The sequence below is a fragment of the Perognathus longimembris genome, chromosome 7, assembly GCF_023159225.1.
Source record: "Perognathus longimembris pacificus isolate PPM17 chromosome 7, ASM2315922v1, whole genome shotgun sequence".
Classification (NCBI taxonomy): domain Eukaryota; kingdom Metazoa; phylum Chordata; class Mammalia; order Rodentia; family Heteromyidae; genus Perognathus; species Perognathus longimembris.
In genome coordinates, this window is record NC_063167.1 from 481,907 (window position 1) to 500,790 (window position 18,884).

General features: G+C 51.5%; 2 protein-coding genes across 2 annotated transcripts; both read right to left on the reverse strand.

The window, feature by feature from the left end:
- Window positions 1-723: 723 nt before the first annotated feature.
- Mrpl20 (mitochondrial ribosomal protein L20) lies at window positions 724-4,973 on the reverse strand. Its single transcript, XM_048350071.1, has 4 exons — window positions 4,841-4,973; window positions 4,647-4,757; window positions 3,224-3,301; window positions 724-1,090 (listed from the first exon to the last, which is right to left on the reverse strand). The coding sequence occupies exons 1-4, from the start codon at window positions 4,925-4,927 to the stop codon at window positions 917-919; spliced, it is 450 nt and encodes a 149-aa protein (XP_048206028.1). The 5' UTR covers window positions 4,928-4,973; the 3' UTR covers window positions 724-916.
- A 7,438-nt stretch (window positions 4,974-12,411) lies between these two features.
- Window positions 12,412-14,468, reverse strand: Ankrd65 (ankyrin repeat domain 65). The gene is made up of 4 exons (XM_048349993.1): window positions 14,058-14,468; window positions 13,713-13,927; window positions 13,086-13,632; window positions 12,412-12,906 (listed from the first exon to the last, which is right to left on the reverse strand). Exons 1-4 carry the CDS (start codon window positions 14,088-14,090, stop codon window positions 12,412-12,414), a joined length of 1,290 nt encoding a protein of 429 aa, XP_048205950.1. The 5' UTR covers window positions 14,091-14,468.
- Between the last annotated feature and the right edge of the window lie 4,416 nt (window positions 14,469-18,884).

Genomic DNA, 18,884 nt, shown 5'->3' on the forward strand with positions numbered 1-18,884 from the left:
CAAGGGGCACAGAGTTGAGGTACTCAAAAAGGATGGCAAATGAGGTTGAGATTTTGCTCAGTGAAGAGTGCTTTCATCCCCACAAAGTCTAGTCCTTAACACCATCACCAAAAAAGAAAAAAAAAGATGAACGCAACTAAGTCACAAAGAAGGTAAGTAATGATGGTCCTGGCTAGGGGTAGAAGAGGGGGCAATGTCATTATTTACTGCAAGCAAAGGAGTAGACAGGGTTGTAGGAAATGGCTCCTGCTAATGAGCTTAGCAAAAACTTCCTGGCTTTAATGCTTTAACAGAGGTGTGTGTGTTTTTAAAGGCCTCAGATCTGAGTTCATTAACTCTTTAGTTGAGCTAACTTTGGGGCTAGGACAAAGAACATCACCTGCCCGAATGGAGGAGACAGAAACAGGCTAGTTACATAGTGGCTGAAGAGCTGAGCTATGGGGTTCTAGCCATACAAAAAGAGGAGATTGAGGAGGGTAGAGCACAAATCAATCTTGAGCAGGCATAAACAGGAAGGAACTAAGGCATGTTAGTACGCACCAGTAATGTCAAACACTGAAGATGGACAATTGTATGTTCAAAGCCAACTTGGACAGTTCACATGCTCTCAATAACAAAACGAGCAGAAGAACCAAGAGGTAGAATGCTTGTCTTGTAAAATGCTGGCTTCAATTTTTTTTAACACCCCAAAGTGGCATGCACTTAATGCCAGAAAACTCAAACTGAATGCTGCAAAAGGTTTATTTACACAAATGTGTTTAAAAGTTTGATGACTCCATCCCACTGGGAAGACATGATCTTTACTCTCAAACCTGTTAGTAAAATGTAAATAAACAAATTTGACTTTATACATTGACATCATTTGCTTACAGTCACAAGGAGGAAAGAAATCCACTGTGGTCCAGTGCTGCAGCCTTCAGTGGTACTGCACCACTCTGGAAAAGATGCCTTCAGGTTCCTTCCCATCCCCCAAGGCTGCAGCAAACCCTTCCTCCCGCCTTCTTTTGGCCAAAGCAGCTAGAGATTTAAAAGTCTTTGGTTCATAGATGGCCAGGTCTGCGAGTACTTTCCTGTTGAGCTCCACCTGGCACTGGGAAGAGAACAATCTGTAGTCAGCAATAGAAACCACTTTAGTAAAATGCAGGGAGATCTTAGACTGAGCCAGGCAAAAGAATGCAGCTTGATGGCCTGCGGTATAATAGTCTCCTCTGGCTAGTCAAGTAGCCTTAGGATAGTCTGACTGTGTAGAAGTGGGAATCTGGACAAAACAGAATGCTTAAAAATAAATACAGATGGGGAAAAAAGTGCATGAGTGGACTGTCTATAATGGGAAGGGGTACATGGTTCCAGGGCCAGCTCATGCAATACAGACCTTGGTTACGACCAGTGATCATCAACTTGACCAATAGGAAGGATACTTGTCCTGAGCTAACCCTGTATTGTCAATTTGGAGGCACCTGAAGGCACACTAAGGCTGATATAAAAACTATATAGGAAGGGCCGGGAGTTTGGCCTAGTAGTAGAGTGCTTGCCTAACAGGCACAAAGTCCTGGGTTAGATTTCTCGGTACCACTACACAGAAAATGCCAGAAGTGGTGCTGTGGCTCAAGTGGTAGAGCACTAGCCTGGGGGGGGGTGGAGGGGCTACAAGTGAAGTTGTGGCTCAACTGGTAGAATACCAGTCATGAATGATAAAGTTAAGGGATAATACCTAGGCCCTGAGTTGCCCAGGCACACACACAAACAAAAAAATCTTGGAGCTAGGTGCCAGAGGCTGACATCTGTCATCCTAGCTAGTCAGAAAGATGAGACCTGGGGCTGGGGATATGGCCTAGTGGCAAGAGTGCTTGCCTCGTATACATGAGGCCCTGGGTTCAATTTCCCAGCACCACATATACAGAAAATGGCCAGAAGTGGCGCTGTGGCTCAAGTGGCAGAGTGCTAGCCTTGAGGAAAAAGAAGCCAGGGACAGTGCTCAGGCCCTGAGTTCAAGCCCAGGACTGGCCAAAAAAAAAAAAAAGATGAGACCTGGAGGATCTCAACTTGAAGCCAACCCAGGCAGAAGATTCCTTGAGACGCCATCTCCAAAATAACAAGCAAAAAGTTGGGCTGGGGGGCTGGGAATGTGGCTTAGTTGTAAAGTCCTTGCCTAGCGTGCATGAAGCCCCGGGTTGGATTCCTCAGCATCACATAAACAGAAAAAGCTGGAAGTGGTGCTGTGGCTCAAGAGGTAGAGTACTAGTCTTGAGCAGAAAGAAGCCAAGGGGGCTGGGAATATAGCCTAGTGGCAAGAGAGCTTGCCTCATATACATGAAGCCCTGAGTTCAATTCCCCCAGTACCACTTATATGGAAAACGGCCAGAAGTGGCACTGTGGCTCAAGTGGCAGAGTGCTAGCCTTGAGCAAAAGGAAGCCAGGGACAGTGCTCAGGCCCTGAGTTCAAGGCCCAGGACTGGCGCGCAAAAAAAAAGGAAGCCAAGGACAGTGCCCAGGCTGAATTCAAACCTCAAACTGGCAAAAAAAAAAAAAAGGCAGGCTGGGGTTATGATACAAGTAGTAGGTTGCCATGTAAACAAGCAAGCCAAGTGACCACAAAGCCCTGAGTTCAAGCCACAGTACAAAAATCTTACAAAAACAAACAAAACACTACAGGAAGCCAGGCACTGGTGGCTCACATCTGTAATCCTAGCTACTCAAGAGGCTGAGGATCACTGAAGCCAGCCAGGACAGGAAAGTCCAGGAGATTCATCTCCAATTAACTACCAAAAAGCCAGAAGTGGAGCTGTGGCTTAAGTGGTAGAGTGCCAGCCTTGAGTGAAAAAGCTCAGAGACAGCATCTAGGACCTGAGTTCAAGCCCCAATACTAGCAACACACACACACACACACACAGAGCAAGAGAAAAAGTCCATGAGACTCCATTTCCAATTAGCTAAGAAAGCTGGGCGGGAGGTTTGGCACCAGTCTAGAATGGAAGACTCTTAATAAATTCAAACTCTGGTGTCAGCAAGAAGATTGAACTTTGAAATTAAAGCCAAAGTTGTCCACCTTTTTTCCTTAAAAGGAAAACATTAAGCTTCACATCTCACTATCATATATCCTGTTATCCAACATACTGTGCTGCCAGCAGGGCGAGGGAGAAGCGAGCTCCTTGTGTGTGTAAGCTTCTGCCTGATGGGATGGTACCTGTGGGTGCTCAGCACCCTGAGAGGGCCTTCAACATACCTTAATTAAATTGGAAATGAATGCTGGGTACTGTAGGCCGTGTTCCTGGGAGGCAGCTGTAATTCGATTAATCCAGAGCTGGAATAAGAAAACATTGAAATAGCAATGATTTTTATCTTGCTTCTAGCAAAAAGCTTAAAGTAGCCAGATGAAGACAGTTCACACCTATAATCATACCTATTCAGAAGGCTGAGATATGAGGACTACAGTCAAAGCCCAGGCAGGAAAATCTGTGGGACTCTTACCTCTAGTTAACCATCAAAAAGCCAGAAGTAGGGCTGGGGATATAGCCTAGTGGCAAGAGTGCCTGCCTCGGATACACGAGGCCCTAGGTTCGATTCCCCAGCACCACATATACAGAAAACGGCCAGAAGCGGCGCTATGGCTCAAGTGGCAGAGTGCTAGCCTTGAGCGGGAAGAAGCCAGGGACAGTGCTCAGGCCCTGAGTTCAAGGCCCAGGACTGGCCAAAAAAAAAAAAAAAAAAAAAAGCCAGAAGTAGAGCTGTGGCTCAAATGGCAGAGCACTAGTCTTGAGCACAAAAGCTTAAGGACAGCACCCAGGCTGAGTTGAGGCACCAGGACCAGCACAAAAAAGAAAGGATCAGTCTAAACTAAAAAGTGCTGTAAATCAGTACAAAAGTGGGCATTTTCTTCTCAGGCAAACAGGTCTGCAGCACAGACAATAGTAAGCCAATGTTAATGCAGTTCATCTAAGTGAATTCCATCCTAAATAGCAAGTAGGCAGAACTCTACGGAGGTGGAGGCAGAAGGATGCAGTCTGAGGCTAATGTGGGCTATGGACAAAACCCTGTCTTGAGAAAATAAATTTGACATGACAAGCAAAGAAACCATGTTATAAAACATTCCTAAGCAGGAAGAATACAAAGGTGATGGAGATCCTGTGGGAGACCTAACTCAGGTCTAGCAAAAGATCTTCAAGACTGAATTCTCAAAGCTACTGGGATGGGTACTGGCAGAGGGAAGCACGGGGGCGGAAAGACCGTGTGTGTGCTGGCAACCACCACCACCTGCGACTAGAGAGCCGAAGTGATAGAGGACCAGGACGGAGCGATGTCTGGTTTCTGCAGCACGGTAAGCGTGGAATGCCTTGATGTTCAAGCCCATTTTGTTCGTCCCTCGCAAGGATCTCAAGCTTGAGCCTGCCTGAGGATTGCTTCATCCCAATTGAGGGTCCCGACACCAGATCCCCGGGGCTTGGGCTTCGGTCCAGTCGGCGGTGACCCCGGCCTGCGACCGGTCCCGCGTCCTGAGCAGCCCCGCCCCGCCCCGCCCCGAAGGCACAGAACGGAGTGGGAATCCGACTCCCAGCCGGTGCACTGGCGGCCGCAGAGGCGGGCCCCCGCGGGTGCCCCGCACTCGGGCCCGCCGGGGGTGGGGCGGGCGCGGCCGGCGCAGCGCTCACCGTCCTCAGGATCCGCTTCTTCAGCCTGCGGGCCCGCGTGCTCTTCACGAAGGCCCGGGTCACCGCCCGCACGGCCAGCCGGTAGCAGCGGTTCTTTCTCCCCCGGAAGTGCTGTGGGAAGAGACCGGAGAGGAGAGTGAGGCGCGGGGCCGGCGTGCCCCGGGCGCGGTCCCGAGCTCCGCACGCGCGCTCACCCGGGCGTGCTTCAACACCTCCTGGATCCGAAAGTAGCGGTCCGTGAGGCGGTTCCGCAGCCAGAGCCGAGCGGTGAGGAACACCATGGTGTGGGGCTGGCGGCCACGAGTGCTTCCGGGTCAGCGAGCGAGCTTGCCGGGGGCGGGGCGGGAGCCTTGTGCTTCCGGGTCATCGAGCGAGCTTGCCGGGGGCGGGTAAGGCGGGGCGGGAGCCCTGTGTTTCCGGGTCAGCGGGCGCGCAGGCCTGCCGGGGGCGAGGCGGGACGGGAGCCTTGTGCTTCCGGGTCAGCGGGAGCGCAGGCCTGCCGGGGCGCGGTGCCGGCGTCGTGCCTTCCGGACGGCGCCGCGGCGCCCGCTCGCTTGGTTCCGCAGCGGGGCGGGCGGTCCAGCTGCGCCCGGAGATTGCCGGCGAGCTGGCCGTGGTGGCTCGCGCCCGTAATCCTGGCTCCTCGAGCCGCTGAGATCCGAGGATCCCACGCAAGACGTGAAGCACGGGGAGAATGGTGGGAAGAGCTTATGAAAGGGAAAGGTGGGGAACTGTGCAAAGGGCAGCCGTCGGGACCGAGGCTTCAAAGCACCAGTGCTTCCTGTGGCTGAGGAGTATTCGGGTTTAGATTCCCGGACCCGGCCTTCGCTTGGCCCATATTCTTTTTTTTTTTTTTTTTTTTTCGGGCAGAAGACGGAACTTTATTCAGCTGAACTGCTGGCCAGCTGCCAAATCCAAGGCACGAGCCGCGGCGCGAGAGAGACTCACTCCCAGGCAATGCCTTATCTAGGGCGGGGAGGTGTGTCTAGGTGGGGAGGTAGCTGTCTCCAGGGGTGCCAGTTACCTAGGTAACTGGATGGAGATTTAAATAGGGGGAGGGTGGCCGGGGGAGACATCTGCATGGAGCCCTCCCAGAGGTAGACCTTACATTCCAGCCCTCTAATAATTTTATGAAAAAGGGCGCTGATTCTCTCTGGCTACTTCTTGCTGGCAAGGGGCATCAACATTAGGGGTAAAAGGTGGAGATATGGCCCCTCCTGAAGGAGGCAGCAAGCAGCAGCTGTCCCTTGGTGGTAGATTCTTAGATGAAGTCTCCTGATGCCAGGTTTGGGTCTTCAGGTATTTGAGACAGGTGCACCTCAAAGTCAATGTTGGTATAGAAGGGGCAGGAGCAGGAGCCCTTTTTATCCTTGACAGATAAATCCACTGTGGCTGTCCCTGGAGGTGGTCAGCAGAACCTGGGGAGGGACTCTCCATTTAGGATGTAAACCAGATGGATTAAGGGTCTGGAGAAACACTTGATCCCCATGCAAGATCGGGGGAGTGGGGAAGGGGCCTTGATGAGGCTGAGGGAGATGTTGGTCAGCATGTTGGCGTAACATGTGCTTAAGGAAGGTTAGGACAGGAAGGTTGTCTATCAGTGGAGTCTTGGTACTGTCAGGGAAATTACCTAGAAGAAAAGGCCTTCCATACATTAATTCAAAAGGTAGAAAATAGAAAAGTAGGGCTACTGGGAGAGGCTCATAAGCGGGTGAGCAACAGAGGTAACAGTTCTGGCCAGGATTTCTGGAGCTCTAAAGAAAGTTTAGAAAGCTGTGTCTTAATGAGTGCATTCGCTCTCTCAACCTTTCTAGAAGACTGGAAGACGACATTTCTTATGGAATGTGAAGATTCCACTGGATATTTAAAGAGGCTGCCACCTGTTGGGTCACTTTGAAGGTCTTCACCTCCAAAGCAGATTGTTGTCAGATTGAAGTGACCCAGGTAGGCCAAACCTAGGAATCATTTCTTTTGTTAGGACAAAGGCAACAGTGTCAGTAGTCTATGATGTTGTGGGATAGGCCTCAATCTGTCCCCAAAAGGTATCTACCATGGTTAGAAGGTATTTCAACCGCTTCCATCGAGGGATGTGAGTGAAGTCTATTTGCCAGTCTTCCCCTGGAGTATGTCCCCGGGTTGGTGTGTGGGGAATGCACCTGGTCAAAGGCCATCCTGTGGGGGAGGTAAGGGAATATGTGGGGCAGGCTTGGGTAGTGGTCTTTTTTTTGCCAGTCCTGGGACTTGGACTCGGGGCCTGAGCACCATCCCTGGCTTCTACCGCTTGAGCCATAGAGCCACTTCCGGCTTTTTCTATATATGTGGTGCTGAGGAATCGAACCCAGGGCTTCATGTATATGAGACGAGCACTCTACCACTAGGCCATATTCCCAGCAGTAGTGGTCTTTAGTTGGGCAGTTATGCTTGGGCAGTGGAGTAAAGGCTTGAGTCAAGTGGGAGAGAGGCTTGTATCTGATGTGTATGCCTGGTGCACCCAGGAAAGGAAGCTCTCTCCTGGGAAAAGAAGCTATCTGCTGTGTTTCAGGGAGAACAAATCTTCCTCCTAGGGACCGCCATCCCTGTGTTTCCTGGGAAGCTCCCTGATGAGTGAGTTCCTCCAGCTCCTGTGGGGTGTTAGGTTGAACTGGAGGTAATACAGGAAGTAAGGATGCTGGAAGTTGTCTGTGGGCTGCTACCTTTGCCACCCAGTTGGCTTTTGAATTGCCAACTGTGACGGTGTCCAGTCCAGTCTGGTGTCCCCAGCAGTGAATGATGGCTACTTGTTGGGGAAGAGAAGCTGCTTCTAGGAGCTTAAGAATAAGTGAAGCATTAGTAGTGGGGGTCCCTTTTGTAGACAGGCAACCACGCTCCTTCCAGATGGCTGCATGTGAATAGAGAATATGATAGGTATATTTTGAGTCTGAATAAATGTTAATCCTCAAGCCCAGGACTGGCAAAAAAAAAAAGCTGGGGATATGGCCTAGTGGCAAGAGTGCTTGCCTCATAAATGTTTAATCCTCCAACCCTTGGGACTGGGAATATTGGCCCATATTCTTGATGGCCCTGACACTCAGAGTTCTGTATTAAACCCACATTAAATGTGAGCATCCATTGGTTATTTTGAGCTCATCGTCCTTTTCATATTTTTCTTGGCAGGACTCAGGGAATAGGGCCCAGCAAATGCTGGCCCTTAGGCAGGAGCTTACTGCACAAATGCCTATACAGTTAAGAGTAGAGTATGTGCAAGTCCTGCTCACTCATCAGCTCCTGGTGAGGAAGTTGGAGGCTTAAAATAGGAGAGCTAAAGATAATGTAGAATCCTTGAAGGATTCTGTGTCTCCATTGCAACGCTATATAAAAATTACCTTGCCAATGGCTCCTGCCTGTAGTCCCCACTACTCAAAAGGCTGAGATCTGAGGATCATGGTTCGAAGCCAGCTCAGGCAGGAAGATCTTATCTTCAATTTGTCACTAGAAAAGCCAGAAATGGAGCTGTGGCTAAAGTGGTACAGACCAGCCTTGAGCACAAAAGCTCAGGGACAGCCCAGGCCCTGAATTCAAGTCTCAGGATCTCCCTCAGTGGTAGAGCAATTGCCTTGAATAAATTAGGCCCTAGGGGGCTGGGGATATGGCCTAGTGGCAAGAGCACTTGCCTTGTATTCATGAAGCCCTCGGTTCGATTCCCCAGCACCACATATACAGAAAATGGCCAGAAGTGGCCCTGCGGCTCAAGTGGCAGAGTGCTAGCCTTGAGCAAAAAGAAGCCAGGGACAGTGCTTAGGCCCTGAGTCCAAGGCCCAGGACTGGCCAAAAAAAAAAAAAAAAAAAAAATTAGGCCCTAGGTTCAGTCTCCAACAGGACAAAAATTTAAAAATAAAAAATAAATTACCAGGCTGGGAATATGGCCTAGTGGTAGAGTGCTTGCCTCGCATACATGAAGCTCTGGGTTTGATTCTTCAACACCACACATATAGAAAAAGCTGGAAGTAGCAGGTGTGGCTTCAGTGGTAGAGTGCTAGCTAGCCTTGACCAAAAAGAAGCCACGGATAGTGCTCAGGCCCTGAGTTCAAGCCTAGGACTGGCAAAAAATAAAATAATAATTAATTAAAATAAATTATATAATAAAATAAATAATAAAGTTTCTTTCTTTCTTACGTACTAATTGTTCATCCTTCACTTTTATCAGCAACTATGGGGCTTGTAAAACATTGTTTTTGAGGGCTGGGAATATGGCCTAGTGGCAAGAGTGCTTGCCTCCTACACATGAAGCTCTCTGTTTGATTCCCCAGCACCACATATATGGAAAAACAGTCAGAAGGGGCGCTGTGGCTCAGGTGGCAGAGTGCTAGCCTTGAGCGGGAAGAAGCCAGGGACAGTGCTCAGGCCCTGAGTCCAAGGCCCAGGACTGGCCAAAAAAAAATAAACATTGCTTTTGAGACATGGGCTGATTTTAAGATGGCACAATTTTGGCTAGAGTACTTTTGACTCTGGGTAAAAGGGAATATTTGAGTAACCCTAACTACCCGTTGAAGCACATGAGTTTGTAGAAGGTTGCTATGTCAAAGTATCAGATGTAATAAAGTTTTATAACCAGCTTAAAAAATAATAAATTACCTTGAAACTTGGTACATTGAATTTCTTTACTGTAATATAATTTAAACTCATGGCTTGCTAGGCAAGCACTTTTTTGCTTGAATCAAAATTTCAGCCCAGGGGCTGGGAATATGGCCTAGTGGTAAAGTGCTCACCTCGTTTACATGAAACCCTGGGTTTGATTCCTCAGCACCACATATATAGAAAAAAAGCCAGAAGTGGCGCTGTGGCTCGAGGTAGAGTGCTAGCCTTGAGCAAAAAGAAGCCAGGGGCAGTGCTCAGGCCCCGAGTCCAAGCCCCAGAACTAGCAACAAAAGCAAAACAAATAAAATTTCAGCCCATTTTTCTCTAGTTATTGTTATTAATCTGTTATGGCTTGGGTCTCATGCAAGCACATGACATGGTGGCTAGAACTGGAACAGTGAGTGCAGAAAGCTGAGGCCCTTCTCTTTCCACATGGGCTCTTCCTGGGGTTGTTTTGTGGCTGCTGCAGGCAGGCAGGCAGGCAGGCTGTCCAAAGGAAGCTAACCATATTAAAATAGGTCTTTAGGGGCTGGGGATATGGCCTAGTGGCAAGAGTGCTTGCCTCGTATACAGGAGGCCCTGGGTTCAATTCCCTAGCACCACATATACAGAAAATGGCCAGAAGTGGCGCTGCGGCTCAAGTGGCAGAATGCTAGCCTTGAGCGGGAAGAAGCCAGGGACAGTGCTCAGGCCCTGAGTTCAAGGCCCAGGACTGGCCAAAAAAAAAAAAAACAAAAAAAAAAAACAAAAACAAAATAAAATAGGTCTTTAGCTACATCATCACCTTCTGGTCCCACCTTGAAATCACAGGACATTTCTCTGGGCCCAAACAGTTAGTTTCCCAGGCAAAGATGTTGGTGCTGTGGAGGACCGGTGGGTGCAGGGGAGGAGGTAGGAAGTGGCTAGATGCGGGATGTGTGCTCAAGTAAATTATTGTGGCCTAAGAGCCATCCTTCCTTGAGGACATGAGCTGTTACTCCTGCCCTGCTTCCCTCAGTCTCTGGCATCACTTCTCCCATGGGAGTTAAAGTTCTTTCACCCAGAGCATAAGTAGGAGTCATTGTTACTTCTCTTTCCTTCTGTAAATTCAGAGAAAAGACAGAAGTCTTGAACATTAGGAATAGGGCCAAATGTTGAAGGCAAAACTTCCTTGTAGAGAGAAACTTCAGGCCAGTCATTAAAGGGAAATTTCTGAGAGTAAACGAAGAGCTAAACACCAGATTATTGAAATTCAGTAAATAGCAGTGAAACTCAGGAAGAGCCAGGAGACCTGGAATGTGGACCAGTAGGCCCCACAGGCCCAGAACCTGGGAGATGGGGAAAAGACTTGGAATGTGCTCTGGCGGTCAGTTTCAGAAATTGAACAAAGGGAGTGTTTGGAATGTGAGTTTTGCTTTGACAGAAATCATAATTGCTTCCTATAACTGCTAACTGCTAGCTCTGCTCCTATAAATCTTCCTGCTTTCACATGTGGTCATGTACACCACCTGCGTGCGGTTTTTCCCTTTAAAAATCCTGCTGTAGGAAAGCTCCCCGCTAGTGGAGTATGGTCCCTCGGTAATAAAGACTCTTTGCCCTGCTTAGCTGAGTCAGTGATCATATTTACAGGAATCCGGGATACATCACCTTCCCTACATTCAATGAACTCTGCCTACAGATCTTCCCCCACCCATCTACCGGCTTCTCTCTCCGTCACAGATGAGTCCCTTGCATGGGGTACACTCTCCCAACTAACTCAAAGGCTTCTGTTTCCCTGGGAGTAAATTCCATCAGCTTCCCTAACCCTTGGCACAAAGAGGTGTTAACTTGGCATGCTAATCCTTGCTTTTATAAAACGAAGTCTATTCTGTAAAATTATTCTTACAGATACTACCTTAGGGCTGGGAAGGTGGCCTAGTGGTAGAGTGTTTCTCTAGCATGCATGAAACCCTGGGGTCAATTTGTCTGTACCACATACATAGAAAAAGCCGGAAGGGGCACTGTGGCTCAAGTGGTAGCGTGCTAGACTTGAGCAAAAAAGAAGCCAGGGACAGTGCTCAGGCCCTGAGTCCAAGCCCCAGCACTGCCAAAAAGAAAGAAAGAAAGAAAATCTCCTTTGAACAGCATGAGCTTCTACATCCTGTGTGTGTGTTTGTACTGATACTGGAGCTTGAACTCAGGTGCTCAGCACTGAGCATTTTTACTCAAGGTTGACACTACCAGTTGAGCCACAGTTCCACTTCTAATTTTTGCTGACTAATTGAAAATAGTCTCAAGGACTCTCCTGCCTGGACTCATTTTGAATCACGGTCCTCAGCTCTCTCAGCCTGTAGCTAGGATTACAGGTGTGAACCATTGGCATTCAGCAAAGGTAGTCTTTTTTTTTGGCCAGTCCTGGGGCTTGGACTCAGGGCCTGAGTACTGTCCCTGGCTTCTTTTGCTCAAGGCCAGCACTCTGCCAGTGCCCCTTCTGGCTTTTTCTATATATGTGGTGCTGAGAAATCAAACCCAGGGCTTTGTGTATACGAGGCGAGCACTCTTGCCACTAGGCCACATTCCCAGCCCTCAAAGGAGATTTTTGTTGTCTACCTGTTGTAGTAGGGGTTTTCCATATCATAAGCCACACAGGAAGGCACTAGGTTTTAGTCAAGAGGCCAGAAAAGGCCAGGAAAAGGCAAAAAAAAAAAAAAAAAAAAAGGCAGGGCAACTAAACAGCTTGCATTTGCTTGTTAACTCCAGGAGGTGTTGGTGAATAAGAGATTTTCCTGGCTGCTCATACCTGGTCCTGGATGATTTGAGGCAGGAGAATTATCTTAGCCTATGAGAGTTAAAGAAGGAAATCCAGAGTAGGAACTCTGGGTGGAAGGGGAGATATGAATAACTGTGGCCACTCGTTTGGCTCTGTGATTAATGGAAGGCAAAATATACAACTACAAGCTCAGAGAATACCAGCACCCCCGTGGTGGACCATGCGGTTTTAGTCCATTTCTTGCCACAAGGCGACACAACCTTCACCAGAAAGTGTGGCGGAGAGGTGGCTAAGGTGTGATGGGGCCACCCCGGGCTGCGCCACAGGCGCGGGATGTGCTCAAGCCACCGCCTGGTCTCTGCCCCCCCCCCCCCCCAGTGCTTCTCGGCTGATCTCCCTCTACCCGAGCAGGTGGTCTCAGCCTCAAAGAGCAGAGTCCACGGAGGCTTTGCTGTCCTGGCCGTGGAAGCGCAGAGCTGGTGGGGCTGGCTGTGTGCCCTCGTCCATCTCGTGCTCCCCATAGGGGGCCTGAGGTAGGCCCTCCTGGCGGAGCCGGGGCGCTTCGCCCCACTGTGTCCTCAGGGTGGGACTGGCCCCCCGGCGCAGCAGGAGCTGGGTGGTGGGGCTGTGGCCACGCTCCACAGCGAGGTGCAAGGGAGTCTTGTGGAGCCAGCCAGCAGCATTGACCCGGGCCCCGCTGTCCAGGAGGTGGCCCGTCACCTCCACGTGGCCTCCCAGAGCAGCATGATGCAAGGGGGTGAGTCCCAGGGCGTCCCGCGCCTCCACCTCGGCCCCCTGGGCGACGAGCAGCTGGACGACGGGCAGGTGTCCGCCAGCCGCAGCCCTGTGGAGGGCGGAGCGGCGGTTCCGGTCCCTGGCCGCGGGGTCCGCTCCGAGGGCCAGCAGCACCTCCGTGGCCTGCAGCAGCGGAGGAGGAGGAGGAGGAGGAGGAGGAGGAAGGGCCCACCCGGCGAGGGCGGGGCGGGACGCCGCCGCCACGCCCCCTCCGCGCGTCACTTCCTGCCGGGGTGAGGGGGCGGGGCCGGCGTCCTTCCCCGGGCTCCCGCCCCGCCCCCCGGCGAGGGCCGGGCACGCACCTGCCGGCCCCCGCGGCCGGCCGCCAGGCTGAGCGGCGTCGCGCCCGCGCCGTCGCGCGCGTCCACGTGCGCCCCGTGCGCCAGGAGGAGGCGCAGCGCGGCCCCGCGCCCGGCCGCCGCCGCCACCAGCAGGGCGCCGTCCCGCGCCGCCGCGCCGCCGCCGCCGCCGCCCGCCAGCAGCAGCTCCAGCACCGGCAGCCGCTCGCCGGCCGCGGCCCAGTGCACGGCCGTCCAGCCGCGCGCGTCCGCCGCCCGCGGGTCGCAGTCGGGCGCGGCCAGCAGGCGCGCGGCCAGCGGCGCGCGGCCCAGGGCGGCGGCCCAGTGCAGCGGGGTGAGGCCGGCCGCGCACCGCGCCGCCGCGGGGGCCCCGCGCCGCAGCAGCAGCTCGGCCAGCCCCGAGTGCCCGTGCCAGGCGGCCTCGTGCAGCGGCGTGCGCCCCGCCTGGTCCCCCGCGCCCGCCCGCGCTCCCCGGCGCAGCAGCAGGCGCACCAGGGGCGCGTGGCCGCGCAGCACGGCCAGGTGGAGCGGGGTCCGGCCCACGGGGTCTCTGCGGGGAAGCCAGGCCTTAGGGCCGCGGAGGCCCGATGCCCAGGCCCGAGGAGGGGCCCTCGCCCACCCCTGGCTCACCTCTCCTCCAAGCTGGCCCCCTGCCGGAGCAGCTGCGTCACCCGGCCCGGGGGCCCCCACCACACGGCCTGGAGCAGCTGCCCGCCAGCACCGAGGGCGCCGAGCCCCTCCGTGCTGGCCCCGGAGGCCTCCTCGGAGCCCAGCTCCACCCACCTCAGCTCCTGCTCAGACTCCTCCAGGCCCTGCCTGCTGGAGTCCAGCCTCCCGGAGTCCACCTGGAGAGAGCAGGGACTTGCCTCCTCCCCAGAGGCCTCTGGCCCCCCCACCTGTCTGGGGGTCACCATGGAACCACCACCCGGGCCCCCACCAGGAAACCTAGCCGCCTTAGGGGCTTGGCTGTGTTACCCCAAGAGGCTCTGTCTTCGTGCTGGAGGTCATCACCACGAGGATTCTAGCCTGGCCTCATCCAAGTGACTCTCCTGGAGAAACTTCCTGCAGGCTGTGGGGTGCAGTGTTTCATGTGGTGTTTTGCCTGGAGTGGCAGATGGGAGCAGGCAGAGGACTCCTGCTGCCTTGGGGAGGGGGGGAGAGAGCAGGCTGGGGCCACCTGATCCTATTTACCCAGCAATTTAAGGGGTGGCTCTGCCTGGCAGGCAGCAACCCCTTCCCAGGTACCCTTACTCTCCTGCTGTTTGGCCTCTCTCCTGAGAACAAAGGCTGGAGTGGTTGGAAAGGGCAAGCTGGAACATGTCCCTGGATAACAGATCCTCCATCCACCTCACCGCAAGCAGCACAGCCTTCAATGTGTCCCAACTTGTCCCTCCCCCCCCCCCCCACACACACCAGGTGCCAGATAGCCCTCTACGGCTGATTCCAGGCAGCACTGCAAAGGCAAGTTGCGGCTCCTTCCTCTGAAGACATTCATTGCACAAAGTCAGAGATTCACCACAGACACCAGAGACAGAGTGGCTACAGGGTGGTAGGAATAGAAACTCCTGGAGAGCAAGTAGACAGGTCCGTGGGGGCCACGAAAAGCAGGTACCTGGGCAGGAGAGGACAGAGTAGGGCAGGGATGTTTGAGACGGGAGACTCTATCATGTCAGAAGGTAAGAAGGAGACTTGCAGTAGTAAGACTTTCAGACAGAGACCTCAGCTCTGTGCTGAGGGAACGGCTGGGTCTGGGCAGGAAGGGCAAGGTCCTGCCCGCTAATGGCTGTGGCAGCGGCTCCTGTGGCAACCTGGCAGTGACGCAAGGCCAGCCTCCTGGAAGCAGCACAGTGTTGGGGCTGCCAAGGACAAGGTGCCTGGAGGGACCCACCCCCAGGAGGGCAGCCCTTCCACGTGACCCACAGAAGAAGAGGCTCTAGACCAGATCTACGGAGCCCTGCCCACCCCCAGCCCCGACCCTGACTCAAGGATGTCACTCAAGTGACTAGAGGTTGACAGACCAACAGAAGCCCTCTTGCCTCCAATTTTGTTCTAGTTTCCTCTCGGTATTTATTATAACAGTTGCTTAAAAGTTGCTTTTGCTGCTGGAGGTGAGGCTCAGCAGTAGAGTGCCTGCCTGGTAAGGGAGAAGCCTTGAGCTCAAACTCCATACACACACAAAGCTGCTTTTTTTTTTTTCCCCTGTCAGCTGTGAGGCTGGAACTCAGGGCCTGGGTGCTGTCCTTGAGCCTCTCTGTGCTCAAGGCCAGAGCTCTACCAATTGAGCCACAGCACCACTTGTGGTTTTTGAGTGATAAATTGGAGATTAGAGTCTTACAGGGACTTTTCTGCATGGGCTGGCTTGGAACTGCGATCGCAGTCCTCAGATCTCAGCCTCCTGGTTAGCTAGAATTAGAGGCATGAGCCACTGGTGCCTGGCTACAAAGCTGCTTTTGCCAAAAAGCACTGTGCACTTTCTTGGGCCCGGGAATTAAGTAAAAGTAGGAGAAGAGATCATCATCTCAGCCTCTGTAAGAAAAGAAAAAGCAGAAAGGCGAACTCAACAGTCCGACAGATTTTATTTGGGATGAAAGCCTAGGAAGAGCAACTGAGTCTCCCTTCAGCCTAGCCAAAGCGGAAATGAAGTGCCCCCTCCCCACAACTAGAGTCTCTTAAAAAGTGTGGGGGGTGGGGAGTAGGGCTTGAACTCGGGGCTTTTGTGTGCAGTCCTTGAGCTCTTTCACTCAAGGCGAATGCTCTACCACTTCAAGCCACAGCTTTGAAGTGCCAGACTTTGAAGTCAAGCCCCACTTTACCACGTGAACCTGAGATAAGCAGGCCCTGTGTGCAAACCCAGGACAAGCTTATTAGGGCCCAGTCGGTCTAGAACTCTAACCGCTGGGAATGCTTAACTCTGACCACCCCTAGAATGCCTCGAGCCCTGAGCCAATCAGATTTGTACCTGTGTCCTAATCTTGCTTGCTTGAACACCTGATTGTTGTAACTGTTTTTTGCCTTTATAAGCTCTGTGTAATCGCAGCTCAGGGCTGCCTCCTAACCTCCGCTGTGTCGGTGGGTAGGACAAGGCCCGGGCCGTGGCCCCGCTTGAATAAAGTCTTGCCTTGCTATTGTATTTTGGAATGTCTGAGTCTCGGTGGTCTTCTTGGTGGTGGTTTTGTGACTTAGCATAACAGCTTCACTTCTAGTTTCCTGATGGTGAATTCAAATCTCTACAAACTTTTCTGCCAGGGCTGGCTTTGAACCGCAGTCTTCAGGTCTCAGCCTCCAGAGTGGCTAGGATTACAGGCCTGAGCCACCGATGCCTGGCCCTTTAAATGTTAGGCAGAAAAGGTGAAGTCAAGCAGGACAGATGGAAGTGAGGTAGGATAGAATGGAGTAGGAGAGCAATCTTGAACATTTCACGGCTTCAGTTCCAGCTGTGTCTACCAGGGGGATCAGGGTGACATGTCCTTGGTCTCAGGCCTTTTCCAAGACCACCACTGCTTGGTGCTTTTGTTCAGGGGAAGGAGAGGGGAGATGATTCAGCAAGGTTAGCATCAGGGGCAGCAGGACAGTTTTTCAGTTGAAGTTATTTTCCCTCATTAGTATCCATGTCCTTTGTTCTAAGCCATTTGTTTCGTAGGCACCTCAGGATCCAGGTAAGGACAAGACTGATCAGTAACATGCATATGACAGTGGACCAAAACTCTCTCTAAGGCTGGGCCCTGGTGGCTCACACCACCTGTAATCCGAGCTACTCAGGAGGCTGAGGAGGATTGCGGCTTAAAGCCAGGACAGGCAAAGCAGCATATGTAGACTTTTATCCCCAATTAACCAACGTAAGCCACAAATAAAGCTGTGGCTCAAGTGGTATAGAGCCTGCTTTGCGTGCAAAAAGGTAAGGGACAATACTCAAGCCCAGCACAAAAAGAAGGAAGGGGGCTGGGAATGTGGCCTAGTGGTAGAGTGCTTATCTTGTATACATAAAGCCCTGGGTTTGAGGTCTCAGTACCACATATGTAGAAAAAGCCAGAAGTGGTGCTGCCACTCAAGTGGCAGAGTGCTAGCCTTGAGCAAAAAGAAGCCAGGGACAGTGCTCAGGCCCTGAGTCCAAGGCCCAGGACTAGAAAAAAAAAATTTACTGAGAGAGTATATAGTAGGGATAAATAGTAAAGGGATACATTTTCTTCTTGCTGGGTGTCTGGCCTTTTTTTTTTTTTTGGGGGGGGGGGGGGCCAGTCCTGGGGCTTGGACTCAGGGCCTAAGCACTGTCCCTGGCTTCCTTTTGCTCAAGGCTAGCACTCTGCCACCTGAGCCACAGCGCCACTTCTGGCCCTTTCCTATATATGTGGTGCTGGGGAATTGAACCCAGGGCCTCATGTATATGAGGCAAGCACTCTTGCCACTAGGCATATCCCCAGCCCCCCCTTTTTTTTTTGCCAGTCCTGAGGCTTGAACCCAGGCCCTGGGCACTGTCCCTGAGTTTCATTGCTCAAGTCTAGCACTCTACCACTTGAGCACAGCACCACTTCTGGCTTTTTCTGTTGATGTGGTGCTGAGGAATCAAACCCAGGGCTTCATGCATGCTAGGCAAGCACTCTACCACTAAGCCTCATTCCCAGCCCCTCACAACATTTTTTTACCCTGAATTTACTACTGGACTGTACAGACAAGTTGTACAACACACGTTGACTAAGGTGTGCCCAGGTAAACAATTATGTTGTCTCAGCTTCCGTTACTCTCACTGTTCCCTCCTCACACAGCTCCAACAGAAGTCAGCAAGCTGGCAAGCTAGTAAGAGCTGAAAAACGGTACAAGGAAAGTTGAAAGTGATACAGGAAAAGGTGTCACGAGAAATGTCCTACTAACATTAGTAACAATAGTCTCGTCAGTAAAATATATATTAGTTACAAAAGGAGGTGTTCATTGTGACATTTGCATATATGAATAAAATGTACTCCCATCTTAAAAAATATATTTCAAGGAAACTTGACTTGCCCAGTTCACTATATTTAAAATTTCAAACAGTACAAGCAATGTATCCAATGCCTAACGTATGAAACTGTAACCTCTCTGTACATCAGTTTTATAATAAAAACTTAAAAAAAATAAAATAAAGGGCTGGGGATATAGCCTAGTGGCAAGAGTGCCTGCCTCGGATACACGAGGCCCTAGGTTCGATTCCCCAGCACCACATATGCAGAAAACGGCCAGAAGAGGCGCTGTGGCTCAAGTGGCAGAGTGCTAGCCTTGAGCGGGAAGAAGCCAGGGACAGTGCTCAGGCCCTGAGTCCAAGGCCCAGGACTGGCCAAAAAAAATAAATAAATAAAAATAAAATAAAATTTCAATCACCATCCACTATGGTCTGCATACTCTGCTGCTCCCTGTCTTATTCCTTCCCATGTGTTTTGGTGTGTATCATCAACCAAGAATTTAAACTATCTATCAGCAAATATATAACTTTTTTTTATATCTGCAGGACTAGGGTCTGCTTTAGAAAAACTAATTGCTGTGATGTAAACATATAATCCACTGAAAACCTAAACCGTAGACCCTAAGACTCAATGTGATAATATTAAGAAATGGACCTGTACCCTGAGTATTATTGTACATATGTTAATGAAGCTAGGGAAAAAAGGGAAATAACAGCAATGCAGAGACAAAAGGTAAAATGTAAAAATAAAAAATAAAAAAGGTAAAATGTGAACCAATGCAACAGCAATACTTATAAAACGATATGCCCTAATCCAAATGTATAACTCATGTGGGGGGGGTGGAGATGGGGAGGGGAGAAGGAGGGAGAGC

Bases quoted from the DNA above. Each gene is read 5' to 3' on its own strand.
- Mrpl20 (XM_048350071.1), bottom strand. From the start codon at position 4,927: ATGGTGTTCCTCACCGCTCGGCTCTGGCTGCGGAACCGCCTCACGGAC. The intron at 3,302-4,646 runs GTGAGCGCTGCG...TTCTTATTCCAG, and splicing joins AGAAGCGGATCCTGAGGACG to CTCTGGATTAATCGAATTAC. The intron at 1,091-3,223 runs GTATGTTGAAGG...TTCTCTTCCCAG, and splicing joins TCATTTCCAATTTAATTAAG to TGCCAGGTGGAGCTCAACAG.
- Ankrd65 (XM_048349993.1), bottom strand. From the start codon at position 14,090: ATGACCTCCAGCACGAAGACAGAGCCTCTTGGG. The intron at 13,928-14,057 runs GTAACACAGCCA...TGCTCTCTCCAG, and splicing joins CGAAGACAGAGCCTCTTGGG to GTGGACTCCGGGAGGCTGGA. The intron at 12,907-13,085 runs GTGCGTGCCCGG...CCGCTGCTGCAG, and splicing joins CCGGCCGCGGGGGCCGGCAG to GCCACGGAGGTGCTGCTGGC.